Raw genomic sequence first — 15674 nt, forward strand, 5'->3', positions numbered from 1 at the left:
GTGAAATGACGTTAACCATAACCTTAAACCGATTTCCGGAGTATGGCCGCCATGTTGGGGCGACGTTATTTTCTATGGCAATGAAGCTCTGCTACGCGGCACTTCGGGCCGCTGCGAGCTCTGCTATGATCTCAGGTAAGGAAACGTATAACAGAAGGAATGTAAGGACTAACAGGCGAGTTGAAAGAAATTTTGACTGCTTTGAAAGGCCCTTTGGTTATAAATCCGACTGAAAAAAAATTAAGTTATCAACATATAATCGAAAAGTAACTCTCATAGATAATTCTCGCAATTGTATTTTAAGTTTCTAATTCTGTTAATGTTAAAATTTGAGATGGGCGTAAACTATTTCAGGTGTTCACTGAGTTATACATGTGTTTAGAGAAAATCGTTTTCTTTAAATCTACATAAAATAAAGCTGCTTTTATATCAAAATAATTATTTATTAAGAAACAGGGCGGTTTGTTTCCACAAAGGAGCTCGCATAATCATGTCACGTGGTTTGCTGTTAGTGAAATTTTCGAGTCATAAAGATCCCCAAGAGAAAAAAAAAAGACACCTTATTTTCTCTTTAGATCCCTCAATCGCCAGATAAATAAATATGTAAGATTTTTATGGGTAAATTTTTTCACAGCCGTGAATTGCTTCATTTGTGAAATTCATCGAAGAAGATTTCATGGCTTAAGTTTCCTGGTCGGTAAATTGTTTTTCACCGTCAATAACAATATCTGAAGACCTGAATATCGCTGAGTCTGCTTGAAACAGGATGATAGATTTTCAATTCAGATCGAAAACCAAAGGGTCTCCCAAATCAAAATATGTTTCTTAAACGTTCTTTTTAGTTGTAAGGTGGCGGTTTCATTTAGTTGGTGAACAAAATATAAAATTGACTGTAAGCTACCAGAGAACGGCTGAAATTAAAAAAAAAAGTATTGAAAGTTGAAAGTCCATCCCGCAGTTCACCTACATCCTTTTATTAATTAAAATGCAAAATGAATAAAACATATCGCATGTTATCATCCAATCCTCCTCTAAAAAAACAGCATCGGATCAATATTCACTACCTAGTGGCGGATCGTGTATCACCCACTAATGTTTACATCAACCACGTTGATTTTTTTTTTTTTCACCAAAATGAGAACCATTTTAATGCTTTTTGTTTTAGAGCGCAGCAACCAATAAGCTCTTCTTTTTAAGCTTGTTACATAAATGGCCACTAAGCAATTATATAAGTGGTTAAGATTTTTATTACATTAAAGGTTAAAAACGTTATTACATTAGTGGTTTGCATTTTATTACATTAGTGGTTGATAGCGGAGCTCGCACGGCGCCGAAGGCGCCGAAGGCGGAGCCCCATTGGTTCATGCGGACAAAGCAGATAAACTGAAACCCGTCAAGCCGAAAAAGTTTGGTAGTCACGTGACCTTCCGTCCGTCCGTCCGTCCGTCCGTCCGTCCGCCCTGATTAGGACTGGGGACGAGTTTGTCTGGGGAGCCCGCGTTTGTTGGCGGGAAAATGTAGTAGGCAAAGATTTTCAATTTTGCAAAGAAGCTTTCAAAACGACTTGAGTCTCTAGATTCAATACGTTTATTCAGCCAGTCTGAAGCTTAAAACTCGAGAAAAAATTATTTGTCCTAATCTCTTGTTGTGTCGATGTTGACAAACGAGAGTAGAGGGAATTCAACTTCGGGGAGACGGGGTTTAAGCGACCTGCGACGTGAAAGAGAGCGGGAGAGAGCAAGAGAGAGGAGGCGACACAGCAGCAAAGAACAACGAGCAAAGGAGCAAGAAAGAGCCCGGGAACAAAGGCAAAGAAGTAGCGAAGGGCAACGACAAAATGAGCGTGAAAGAGCCCGGCAAAAGAGGCAAAACTCAAGTAATGGTAGCGAACAACGGCTACAAAATGAGCGTGAAAGAGCACGGCAAAAGAGGCAAAACAGTAGCGAACAACAACGACAAAGAGAGCGTGAAAGAGCCCGGCAAAAGAGGCAAGAAAGTAGCGAGGAGCAACGCGAGAAAGAAAGACAAAGAAAGAGAGTTCCGAAACAAAACGAGCGACGTATTGGAGAATGTGAGTATTAAAAGTTACGTTATAAAATAATTTAGTCTTATTCATTTCTTGTTTTTTTTGGAGCCATTGTTTTCCTCTAAGAGAATAACAACAAGAAAGAACAGCATGACATCTGTCAGTATACAGTAAAAACCCGCGAGTAAGAACCTATTGTTTTTAAAATTAGCCTAAATAGGTTATTACATAAAGGGTTATTAACACACATTTAGGCTAATTAAGTTCTTAATAGGTTCTTAACTGATTTCTGAAGAAAAGTTTCATTGTTGTTATAGAGATTCTTGTGGTATTCGGCCTTTTTCTTATATAAAATCTGCATACCACATAGTGTTTATGTAAAAATGAAGCACTAATCATTCAGAACATAACATTATATACATGTATAGTAATGTCTTGTCCAAATTATTTTCCCCAAAGTAGACATTTCTAATCAGTTGTAGAAATTAAGAACCTGTTTCCAAATTTTAGGCTTAATAGGTTAAAATGGTATCTAATTTGCAAATTTTAGCCTATGTTAGGTTCTTTCTCCTGTGTTTTTAGTGTATTTTAAAAGTGAAACTGTGTTCACCCCCTTGGGGACTAGGGGGACTGAGGGATTTTAATTTAGTCTTACATAATCTACAGCTCTAAAATAATCTGTGGATCTCATTTTATCTGTAATGTATCTGTTCATTCGTGCATGCAACTGACAACATGGACAAACAAACATAATTGGTAGTGTCTGTATTAGAAAAATCCAGTCAACCCCATGGGACTATGAGACATCTAACATTTATAATTTTAATTTGTTCTTACATGTACATCCAAACATGCTACATAGACTACAAAAAGCAGCATGTTGTAGTTGTTCAGGAGAGACTAAACTGTCGATTAGACCACAATGTCAAATTTCCATGGGAATAGACAAACAATAATCAAAATTGATTAATGTGTTTTGTTTGCCTACAGGTGTAGTGCAGCAACAGCTCTGCGATGCCGAAAAATTGCATAGATCAAAGGATTTGCAAAGGATTGCATTAGATGAAGGATTTATAATTTCTGACAATCAAGGATTGGGAAATTGTATGTTTTTTGCACTGGCAGAGCAACTGGAAATTGTGAAAGGAGTCAAAATTTCAGCAGAAGAACTGAGAGTCAACTTAGTTAAATTCCTTACAGAAAACTCCAACTTGGTAAGTCAGTGATTTGTAAGTCGAGCCTAAGTCACAGTTACAAGTCACATTGTTATTTTTTTTTCTAGTCATAATGCCAGACAAATTCTTGGGAATTATGTGGCAATTATCACTGCTTTGAGATAAAGAGTGCTATATGCCCTTTTAGTACTTATTGTTGAAAAATAGGTACCCATTTTGTGATGTCATTGTTTCATTCTACACAACATTGCAAATTGGGTGAGGGTGGTAGTACTGAATTATTACAGGATTTTCAATAAATATCAGAGTATGCAGCAACAGCTTTAGAGTAAATTATTTTTATAAGTCATGACCTTCTTCTTTGGGGAGGGGGGTGCTACTCTGAGAAAATTGTACAAAATTTGGCCTTTTTGGATGCATTTCCTACATTCTGATGCATTTTGAGAGCATTCACATTCATTTATTTTATCTGAATAAAAAGCAGTGTATTCAGTATTAAAAAGAAGGGGGGAAAGTGAAAATTATAAGATGTTCAAATAAGCTATTTTTAACATTTTTTACATAATTCAATGGTTTTTTGAAATAAATATCGAGGCATTCTAGATCAAGAAATACGAAAGTAATTATTTAAGTTGCTCAGATTTTGCTCAGCGAATCACTGTAGTTTTTAGTAATCTGCTACAAGTCGACTTGTAGGTTTGTATAACTATTGTATTGTAACTTGAGTAAAGCCCATTAGCTTTAAAAAAAATAATTTGTTCTCCCTGAAATCTGTTTTTCTTGCACTTTGAGCCAAATGTTCTTAACATGAGTACAGATTAATTATGGAGGCTGTATAATTTTCTTATAATCTATCAAACCTTTTATGTATGAAAACTTGTATATGTAATAATGTCCACTTTATTCACCGGTATGTAGTACATATATACCCTATTTATTCGGTTACAAGGCGCACGGTTTTTTCAAGGAAAATCTGTTTTCTGTGGGAAGTTTATGCCAAAATTGGGGTGCGTCCTATAGCCGGGTATTTTCGCCCAACAAAATCTTATGACCGCCATTTTACCGGAACTTACAAATAAAACAAGAAAAATGAAAACACTTAATGTTGGTCATTGACTTTTAGAACAAGAAAACAGATATAAGAAACAGCAAGTTTCAATGTAAAGTTTATTGTCACGTATAAACAAGTTTTAGCAACGCGTGTCTATGCCAGCATTTTGTTGAAACAGGCAAATAAAATCAAGAATACTCATTTGAAACAAACCTTTTTAAGCGTGGAATGTTGGAAATGACTTTAGAAGACAGGGAAAACACCAAAAAAGCTTGAGAATCTTTCAAAACCACTCGATAAACAAAGTAGAAGCGATACGAAGCATGCTTGAGAACTTGGTAACCAAGCTACAAACTCAGTGGTCACTGGTAACTACACATCTGCCAGGTTACTAAGCAGCTAAGTTCGAAGCGATGGAAAGACTTTTAGGTCAAGTGGATTTACGTCTTTTTTAGCAAGAAATGTTACCTTTTTACTCGAAGATTGTGCCAAGGAATATGAACAACATTCAATCATTCAAATTCTGTAAGAAGGACTGTCCTTAAATTGATCACCGCATCTTTACAACTCTCCAACTCATGGTGCGTCTTATAACCGAGTGTTTTTGGAAAATTTTCAGTTTGGAAACAGCATGACAAAGTTGCCAAGTTTAGAGTGCGTCTTATAACCGAGTGCGCGTTATAACCGAATAAATATATATACACATGTATCATTATAGTGTAATTTTTAGTGATCACCCCAGGGGATTGATAGAGCATTTATGGTAACGTGATAATTTTTTCTTGCAGCCCAATGGAACACATCTATTCCGCTTTGTTGATCATGATAGACACCCAACATGGCGTGATTACTTGGAAAGCATGGCAAAAGATGGCACATGGGGTGATCATTTGATGTTACAAGCTGCAGCAAACTACTACAGCACTGCTATTCGTGTTGTCAGTAGTCTTGGTCGTGAAAATGAATCACTGATTTGTCCAGTAAATCCATCTGATATTTTGCCTAACACCAGCAACACCAACCACCAACAGCCACTTGTGCTTGGGTACATTTTTGAGCTTCACTACGTTAGCCTTTTACCCATACAAGGTAACGTTGGTGTTAACTAAAGCTGTGTTCACATTAAACCTGAAACATGTTTCAAGTAAAATGTTTCAACAAAATAATTTTTATGCTTCACCTTAACATGTTAGTTAATGCATTGTGCAAATCACATGTCAGTTTGAAACATGCTTGGTTGTTTAATTTATGCCATTAACAATTAATAAATCTTGTCCACTTAAACCAAAAAAAGATATTTCAACTATTCTTAACATATGGTCTTATAGTAGGCTTCAATTTGGATTTTTTGGGTACTCGCTTTCTCTCCATTTTGAACATGTGTTTCGTCTTATCATGATCGAAACTACCTTGTGAGGTTGTTCCAATCATGCATGCTTCAGAATAAACATAATTCGATCATGATTTGCCCAAACGTGCCGGCTGATGTGAAAACTGATCAGACTAATCTTGTTTTAGCCAAGTGTGAACACAGCTTTAGTCAGAAGCTTTGCATTGCTCAGGCGTTATCACTGAAAAATAATTAATGTTAGGTTGCTACTACTTTTCCACTCTAACAGTCATCTTCATGATAATAATAGTTGTAGAAAGATAGCTGCATATGAGCCGAAGAACTCATCCTACAATGCATTGAGTTGTTATTTATATCACGTTTGTAGGTTTGCTAGTTTTGCTTTTGGCTTGTTCGGCATGTACAGTCGATATACATGTTATACAAACGAGTTAGTCACGTGTACTGCAGTTATTTTTATTTTCTTGCTGGTCACAGCACTTTTTTTGTGTTTTTCAAATCATACCTCAACATCAAAGTCAAGTGCAAACAAATCAAAATGCCATTGATATGAAATAGTACAGAAGTCTGTATTCAAAATTTGTTTATCTTTGCAATATTTTTAATGACTTTCATATGTTCTGCTTTAGTATAATACTTACCGGTACTGTGATTATCGACCTGTATGGCAGACGTTAATCAACTTTTCTCTCAAGGATAATTTTTTGAATTCTTCTGCCCCCTGGAATTTTTAGTTAAGCCCTGTACTCTCCCTTCAGTAATAACTTTGCCTTTTTAACCCAACCAGCCCCCCTTGGAATTTCCAAAGGCATCCTTGGGGTGGGTATATGGATATTTTCTGGAACTGCCCTAAAAGTGAGCAGACATTTGAAGAGTGTATTTAGCCTCAGCTGGTTGTTTCATATCGCAATCTACATTATTGAGGGAGATCAAACACTTGAACACACACACAGACATACACACACACAAAAGAAACGGGTGGAAAGTGACTGTGTAAATGGTGAAAGAAATCAATCACTACCCTTTCCAAATGGACTACTTGTATGTTTCAAAAGCCATGTTGATTAAAACTTGCAGGTCATGTAATGCACATGTAAAAATAAAAGTTTAAGTGATGGATTTTGCAGATTTAGTTTTGGTATGTCAATAGCAGGTAATTCCTACAAAAGGATTTTTACAATAGGAAATCACAACATGTAAAAGCATTTTAGAATTCTACAGTATATATCATAAAACCTGTACATGGCAGTTTTAGCTACATACCCAAAGCAAAAGCTTCACCGATTATTGAAGCAATAACTTTGAAAGTGACCATCTAGTGCTCAGCTATGGCAATAATTCTTACATAATTTTTTTCAAATGATTTTTTTCAAATGATTTGCCCAAACGTGCCGGCTCATGTGTAAACTGATCAGACTATAGTCTTGTTTCAGCCAAGTGTGAACACAGCTTTAGTCAGAAGTTTTGCATTGCTCAGGCGTTATCACTGAAAATGATACATTGCTACTACTTTTCCACTCTAACAGTCATCTTCATGATAATAATACATGTAGTTGTAAAAAGATAGCTGCATATGAGCCGAAGAGCTCATCCTACAATGCATTGAGTTGTTATTTATATCTTTAAGGTAATTCCCTAGAAATAGAACTGCTCATAGATATCCAACTAAACTTTGCCAGTTGTTTGTTTACCTTAAGGGAAGTTAAATTTTGAATTAAAAAAGGGGGGTCACCGTATTCGTTTAGGAGCAGGAAGACCTTGTATTTACCATATAATTCCTTATATTTCCTTTATATTTTTTTTGCGAATACTGCTGAAAGTGCATCTTTTCGGTGATAATGTATTATTCTGCCATAGAAATTGATCTGTTTTTTTTTTTTATAGAAAGAATTTGATCGCTACTTTCGAACTAACAGAGAATAAAAATGATCTAGGTCACCGAACTCGTTTACGAGAAAATGATGATTTCTCTCTCGCGCGAGCCAAGCCGCATAGAAAAAAGCCACCATTTTGTTTATCTGCGCGTGCTTATTACGCGTAAAATTCTGCGCAGTAAGCAAGGATGCGCAATGTAATACTAGGGAATCACCTTAAAATGAATATACATTTACACCTCCAGGGGCTCCTTGGTATAAGTGATTGTTATTGATTACTGTCGATTGCTACTACCAAAACAGGTAGAACACGAATTCAAAAACATTCGTAACGGTTGTTTTTGGCGCCAAACGGCAACGATCTGTGTCACGTGGCTGTGCTTGTCAAATGAAAAAAGGTGAACGTACATGTTGTGGTTTAATTTTATCTTTGGTTTAAAATTTTTCAAACCAGTTTGATTTTTATTTCCCTTTGTTTCAGATTATGATAATGAATAGACAATGAAAAATAAAAACCAAACTGGTTTGAAAAATTTTAAACCAAAAACAAAATTAAACCACAACATACACAGTCACATTCCTGAACGTTTCATTCAACATGTAATGAAGCTTTCGATGATGGTGTTCTCTGTAAACAGCAAAGGCAGGACATTTATATCAGGAAAACCAATCGATGACAGCCTAAGAGGCAGTATAATCGACATGATTATTGCTGATGGCGGCCCGAGGACCACATACTACCGAAACAGGTATAGCGCAAATTCCAAAACATTCGTAATGGTTGTTTTTGGCACAAACAACGAAGTCAGAACGCAAAGGAATGTAACCATGTTCGTTTACCTTTTTCATTTGACAAGCAAAGCCACGTGACGCAGATCGTTGCCGTTTGTCGCCGAAAACAACCGTTACACATGTTTTTGAATTTGCGCTCTACCTGTTTCGGTAGTATCGATTTTCATCGATTTTCTCAATCAATAACAATCGATAATATTTTTTTCTGTGAGTTCTATTGTTATCGATTACCGATTATCAATTTGTGATTCATATCAATAGATATCGATTGTATCGACAGATTTGAGATATCAATTTCTATCGATTGACTACGCCTGGATTCTTGTAAATTACAATAGAGAAAAAAGCACTAATATGTTATGTGTAAGATCATGAACTTTTTTATGTTATAACAACCAAATTGATCAGTTATAATATAGGATAAGGACTTGGAAAAAAATTCGAGTTTGCCCTGTGGTCAACAAGCAGCTCTCAAATTTTGTTGGCCTAGGACAGTGCATGTGACACTATGTATTAGCAAACTTGTGACTGTATAATTAACTTGTAGTCAGATGATCATGATATGCCTGGGCCTTTACCCATTATGCAAGCAGGCATGAAAAATTAATTGCTTGACAGGAAAATCTACTTGCCCCGGACAACCAGAGGGGAATTGTGGCTATTAGCATTGCTATCTTGATGGTTGTGACTGGTACAATTTTTTAATCCTTTCAAAGTTTTCCAGCCTAAAGCAGTGACTAATCAGATATTTTTGCCTGAATTATTTTTTCTACAAGAGTAGCAGGTTAGTTTTCGATCCTGAAATAAAAAAAAAAGTTTAAAATGTGCCTGTCTGCAATGAGGAAAATATCATTTAAAGCAAATTTAAAATACATTTACATTCAAATGTACATCAAGGTTTGCGAGGTTAATTGAGTGACCGGTATTTATGGAGGTTGTAAGAGGCAGTTTGAGTTTATCATTAATTTCATATAAGCAAATCTGTTTCATTTCTAAAACTTGCTATATTAGGATTTCCATACCTTTTATGGGTTTTTGATATTGTGTACATTTTGTTTTTAGTGAGGGAAAACAGGAATTCAAGGGGTGCAGTTAATGTCTGTGATGATGAAGGTAAGCATTACATTAGTGTCAGTTTATACCTTTGTTTCTCTAAATGCTCTATGACAGAGTTTAGTTTATGTGAATCTACATTAGAGCATGAAACTTGTTTTTTAAGTGTAAAATTTTGGGGTTTGAAAAATGATAAGTGTTTTAACTGCTTGGTAAGTTAATGTTTCCTTAAAATCATGGTTCCTATTTTGGAATTTAATATACACAATTTACATGTAACCGCACATGTAAATATACATACAAAATGCAATGTTTTCAGTGTTCAAGAAAAGAGGGGATGGGGGGAGGGGTAGGAGGGCAAAAAAACCCAACAAGATCTGCTACCTGACCCGACAAATTACTGAAATACTTGTAATTATTTTGTGGGAGAAGTGCAAATTGACCTGTTCAAATTCCGCTTGTTAACAGCTAATCTTAATATCTACATGTAAGCTTAAGCCCTAACCTAACATAAATTGTCTTGTTGTGGTACTAGGCGAATAAAGAAATAGAATTTTAACTCAGCTGAAATTTCACAGTTGGGCTTGTTGATGAGCCAGCGTAGTGTTTTCTTAGCTACATCACTAAGAAAGGGGAGAATATGTAAGCTTTCGTGGAATTAATCACAGTGCTTTCAACAGCACCTGTCAGAGAGCAATATACATGTAAGAGTCTTAAGACACCTCATTTAATAGGGAAATCATGAATTTTAGCCAGTGATTGACCCCAAAACACCCACCAAAGCTTAGTTATATGCCAGGTCTTTTTGATAGCACTATTTATGCCTTCAGTAGGTCAAAGGATTTTTTTGTTTCTGAACATATCCCCCAACACAGTCCCTGGCCCAGGCAAAAATTGGAAAAATATATCTCTTTTTTATGCATCTGCAGAGTGTTCTGAACAATTTAAGCTAATTTAAAATTATAAACATTCATTTGATGCCAATGATCATCAACAAATCTTATGTCTTTTTTGCCTTTTTCAGGGTTAACACGGGTAGCAGAATTTCCACAGAGTTGCAGACACAGAAAGAGATAAATGAACAATCAGATTATTATATTTTATTCTTCATTGCATGTACAAATGTACTGTCTGTAGAATACAATTTATTTATAAGGACAGGTGTAATTTTAAAGTTGATGAAATAAAGCCAGATAAGGTACAATCATGTACATAAAAAAATCATCATGCTACCTAAACATTTAATTCCCAGTGCCCACACTGCAAAGAACAATAATTATGATAATGAGATACACATTTCATCAATCTCTTAATGCCTGGTAAAATGGTAAAATGGCATGGTAAAATTTTTGCCAAGCAATCTATACCTGAGTTTAGAACTACATGTAACAAACAGTATTTATGCCTCTCCAGAATTTTTGCTAAGTTTACATGTAATAAAGCTAAGGGCAAAGGGACTCGTAAAGGAAAAAGGTGTTATCGTTTTGGGGACCCTATTTGGCAGAATGACATCTGGAATGTCAATATTTTGCTTGCCACTACCTTTTACTGAGTTTGCTAGCAGGAAGCTGTTATTTTTGGTGTTAGGGACCAGTCATTATTTATGTAGAGGGGGGGGGGGGGGTCAAGGCTATTTCAGAGTGGCAAGAGGGGGGGGGGCTAAAATATTTTATAAAGATTTAGGGGGATCAGCAGTTTGAGTTGGGTAAAACAGTTAAATAGAAGAGTGCAAACACTATAAGTGAAACAGTGACGCTAAATTGTACAATTTTATGCTATAATTTCTATTGTTTTCTTTTGTTTAAACTCCACTATTATGTACAACTTTAGTGATTTGTATTTTACAGAAATACTGTTTGCACTCTAAACTCCATTGTTATCTCAAGTTTTAGTTAAATAAAGAATCCAGACCTATCTGCTTTAATATCTGGTTTGACTGCAATTATTTCTTTTTACAAAATGATTATCACTGCAATAGCCCAAGAAGTAATAACACATGATATAACAACAAGAAAGTAGTTCTTTTACACTTAAGGAAAATCATTGGAAAAGAATTATATTTTGCATGGTTACCGGTATTACATTTGTGTTCACCATGAGAGCATAATTTGTAAAAACTATCACTTCCAAAGTTAAGGAGTTAATAATTGAGGTATTTTTGCTATACACATAACTCATCCAAAATTTGCCCTATTGCTGAAAGAGTATCCAGAACAAGTGTGCAATTAAGATTGTATGTTACATGCATTTAATAATTACTTAAGGCATATAAAGGGAGATATGAGGTGAAGGGGGGGGGGGGGTCATCACGTAAATATAATAAAGAAGCAGGGGTCACTTGCTACTTACATGGCCTGGAGGGGGGGGGCCTTACCGAAATTTTGATCTTTCCAACATATTTTTTCCCTCCCCCTCCCCCCTCTACATAAATAATGACCGGTCCCTTAGGCAATAATAAGACTGTCATTGTCACCATTCCATCGTATAGGGCCCCCATTTGGGGGAGGGGGAAGCTACATGCAAAACGTTCCAGTTTTGTTATGTACAGCTGTAACATACCAGTTATGATGGGGGTATGGATATGTTCTAGAGCAACCCTTTCTTTGTTCTTGTTTAACTTTGAGAGTTGCGAGTGTATCTTTAGAACCAAGGTTATGCATAGACTACTAATGATATTTTTGATTGATCGATTTTTTAACTCTTATTTGGTGCTGTTGTTCATGGTGAAAAGGGATACGTATCGTATATAAAGAAAATAACATGAATAAAAAACAGTCTAACAAATTATTAAGGGGAAATAACTGGGAGCTCCGCTTTTAGGCTTGCCTAAATCTATATATTATTTATTACATGAGTGGTTAGTATTACATTAGTGGTTGATATTTATTACACATTAGTGGTTGATATTTATTACATTAGTGGTTGATATTTATTACACATTAGTGGTTGATATTTATTACATTAGTGGTTGATATTTATTACATTAGTGGTTGATATTTGTTACATTAGTGGTTGATATTTATTACATTAGTGGTTGATATTTATTACACATTAGTGGTTGATATTTATTACATTAGTGGTTGATATTTATTACATTAGTGGCTGATAATTGTTACACATTAGTGGTTAGTATTACATTAGTGGTTAGTATTACATTAGTGGTTGATATTTATTACATTAGTGGTTAATATTGCATAAGTGGTTAGTATTACAATTTCATAAGTGGTTGATATTTATTACATTAGTGGTAGATATTGATTACATTAGCGGTAGATATTTATTACATTAGTGATTAGTATTACAATTACATAAGTGGTTGATATTTATTACATTAGTGGTTAATATTGCATTAGTGGTTTATATTTCGTACATTTGTAGTTGGTATTACATAAGTGGTTGATATTTATTACATTGGTGGTAAGTATTACATTAGTGGTGATATTTAAAAAAAATGCATTAGTGGTTAGTTTTACATTAAGCCTGGTTTTCACTAGCGACGCAAGCACAAGCGCAAATATAACAGCTCTTATTTCTCTGTGAAAAGGGCTTCGACACATACAAAAGCACAAGCGCATTGCATTTTGATGCTTGTGCTTGTGCTTGTGGCAAGCACAAGCAAAATGATCAAAATTTGTCCTTTTTAGTGCAGAATGCACTATTGTGATGGTTTGGTGGATTGGCGTTTGCTAAACCCCTAAACCACTAAGTCACTAAACCGCTAACGCGGTGTAAACTTTTAATCACCAATTAATTAATAAATATCAATTAATTAATTATTTATGTAAAGGGGGGAGGGGATGGAGAGAACCTGATCGTGTGCCCTTGGTAAATCGGGGAGTACATTACGATACTTACAATTGAAGAACTCAAGGTATATATTTGTTTCAGAAAGCACTATGCTCTCCTTGTGGTACAATTCTTTCTGGAAAAAAATACTTTGTGCTAAACGCATGCGCTCATCCGTTTACATCACGAACATTGCGTTTTCCTTCTGCAGAAGGATTCGTGTAGACTCCGTGGCCCCAAGTTAAAACCACAAATTAATTGAATTAGACACTAAGGCGTCATAGCAGTTCATGTGAAATAATTCTTGATATGGCAACGCTGTTTTCTTAAGGGTTAGAAAAGGTGATCTAGCATCTCATAATTAATTGATAATATCAATGTCGCCTTGTTTGCAGAAAATAAATCACGTTACCATATCATCATGTTACATCCGTTTTCGACAAAAACAAAAGTATGTTACATGTTTTTGACAAAAACAAAAGTATTTCGATTGCTGTTTCAATATCAAACTGAAATTCAAGCTATCGAAAATTAAAATAACAGGGACGTGTTTAGAAATTTTGTATTAAAGCCTAACGTGGTGTACCTTTCAATGCGGTTGAATTCCTGTAGAATCCGTGGCGTTAATTTAATTAGACTTAAAAGGCATCGCAGCGATCTGCGAGAAAAACAACAATATTATGTTACATCCGTCACTTCCTTTTCTTTGATTTGTTCTCCATCGGTTGAACTAACCTCCGTTTTATTTTGTAAAACCTCTGCCGCTTTAGTGTTTGAACATGCTTTCGCGACGGTTCCGACATTTCTTCAAAGAAATCTTCACATGACGTGCTTCTCGGCTTCATGCTTGAGTGAGCGTGTGACGTGTTCACCAGACCGTGGCGAGAGCATGATCTGGTGCACGAAATGCTTTAGCCACAATTTCGGGGAAAAAGCCGCAATTTTTAGCGACAATTTCGGGGGGAAAGTCGCAATTTCGACATTTTATGCTTTGTAATTAATAGTTTGTGCTCTGCTTGTGCACTGTTCTAAAAATTTGTAATTTTTTAGGTCTTTTTCTAAATGCTGAAGGGGACAATGCGGTATGATTCTTGTAGAATCCGTGGTGTAATAGGCCTTATTCGTATTCTCGGTATTGGACTGGAACTAGCTTGCAATGGAGGCTCATGCGGGGGAATATCATTAAAAACACCTTCATGTCATTTGCATTTCAAAAGATTACCCGCATGAGCCTCCATTGCAAGCTAGTTCCAGTCCAATACCGAGAATACGAATAAGGCCTATTTAATTTGATTTAAACGCATCATAGCAGTCTAAGAGAAAAACAAAGGTATCATGTTACAAACCTTTGCACGAAAAGCACAAATATCACGTTTGCTGCTTCAATACTGAACTGAAAGGTGAACTCGTTTGACTTCAAGTGAAATTACCCTGGAAAATTATTATCATGCTGTCGATTGATTGGCCATATTGCATTCTGTACTGTCCTTTGAGTCTCTGAGTTTGCGTGATCGCGCTTGTGCTTGCGTCGCTAGTGAAAACTAGGCTTTAGTGGTTTATTATTACAAAAGTGGGTGAAACAGATCTCCTCGCCACCTTTGCAACGTTTTCGAAATGCCAGATAAAGAAATATGAGAAATTTTATAGAAGACACGTTCGTCTCCATCGTCAGATTTTCTCCAACCTTCTTTGAATAGAAAATAAAATAAAAATCAATTATTGGACGAGGTTGTTTAGTTAAACTTGATTTTTATTATATTTTCTTATGGTCGATCAAGCGAAACAGAGAAAAAACGTACAGTTTGGGCCTTTTTGGAAAAACGCTACCACGTGGATTCAGCCTAAAGGTCCAAAATAATCGAATAAGAAAGTGCCACACGGGGAGCTTAAAGGAACGATTTTTGGCCCAAAATTTTTTATGCCACAGCGTGTATTAAACCTTGTTTTCACTCTAGATGCAGCAAAACAGACTGATTGAAACTTAAAACGTGCACTGTCGGCCTTTTGGGGGAAACTGCCACCACGTGAATTCAGCCTAAAGGTAACTACAAGCCTTACAAAATTAAATAACTTTCCTTACATGGGAAACTCAAAATAAATTTTTTGGCCCTTGTGATTTTAAGTGCCAACAGCTAGATTAAACCCTATAAACACTCCCGATCCACCAAAAACGGCCAGTTTGAAACTTAAAATGTTTACTGGTAGCCATTTTGGGAAAATGCCACCATGCACGTGTATTTATCCTTATGTCCACTTGTGGTCTAGCAGGATCAAATGAGTTCCCTCGCACGGAAAACTCAAAATGAAGAGTTTTGACCCTTGTGATTTCAAATGCCACCACGTAGATTAAACCTCATTTTCACTCCAGATCTACCATAAAACGGCCAGTTTGAAACTTAAAATGTACACTGGAGGCCATTTTGGGAAAATGCTACTACGTGTATTAAGCCTAATGGTCATCTTCCGGACAAATAGATTCTTTGAGGCGTTAAACACGCGATTAAATTAGTTTATCTTTTTTAAAGCAATATATTGATTATTCAACACAAAGAAAAACGAGAGACTT

The 15674-nt window shown here is 35.8% G+C and overlaps 1 protein-coding gene across 1 annotated transcript; it reads left to right on the forward strand.

Annotated features, from left to right (window-relative positions):
- Positions 1-1653: 1653 nt before the first annotated feature.
- On the forward strand, positions 1654-11246 carry LOC144664896 (uncharacterized). Its single transcript, XM_078526102.1, has 5 exons — positions 1654-2071; positions 3017-3240; positions 5041-5341; positions 9332-9382; positions 10347-11246. Exons 1-5 carry the CDS (start codon positions 1654-1656, stop codon positions 10397-10399), a joined length of 1047 nt encoding a protein of 348 aa, XP_078382228.1. The 3' UTR covers positions 10400-11246.
- The last annotated feature ends 4428 nt before the right edge of the window (positions 11247-15674 follow it).

Source organism: Oculina patagonica, chromosome 9 (assembly GCF_052425735.1).
Source record: "Oculina patagonica isolate OP01 chromosome 9, crgOcupat, whole genome shotgun sequence".
In the NCBI taxonomy this organism is placed as follows: Eukaryota; Metazoa; Cnidaria; class Anthozoa; order Scleractinia; family Oculinidae; genus Oculina; species Oculina patagonica.

Bases quoted from the DNA above. Each gene is read 5' to 3' on its own strand.
- LOC144664896 (XM_078526102.1), top strand. From the start codon at position 1,654: ATGTTGACAAACGAGAGTAGAGGGAATTCAACTTCGGGGAGACGGGGT. The intron at 3,241-5,040 runs GTAAGTCAGTGA...TTTTTCTTGCAG, and splicing joins TTACAGAAAACTCCAACTTG to CCCAATGGAACACATCTATT. The intron at 5,342-9,331 runs GTAACGTTGGTG...TTTTGTTTTTAG, and splicing joins TAGCCTTTTACCCATACAAG to TGAGGGAAAACAGGAATTCA.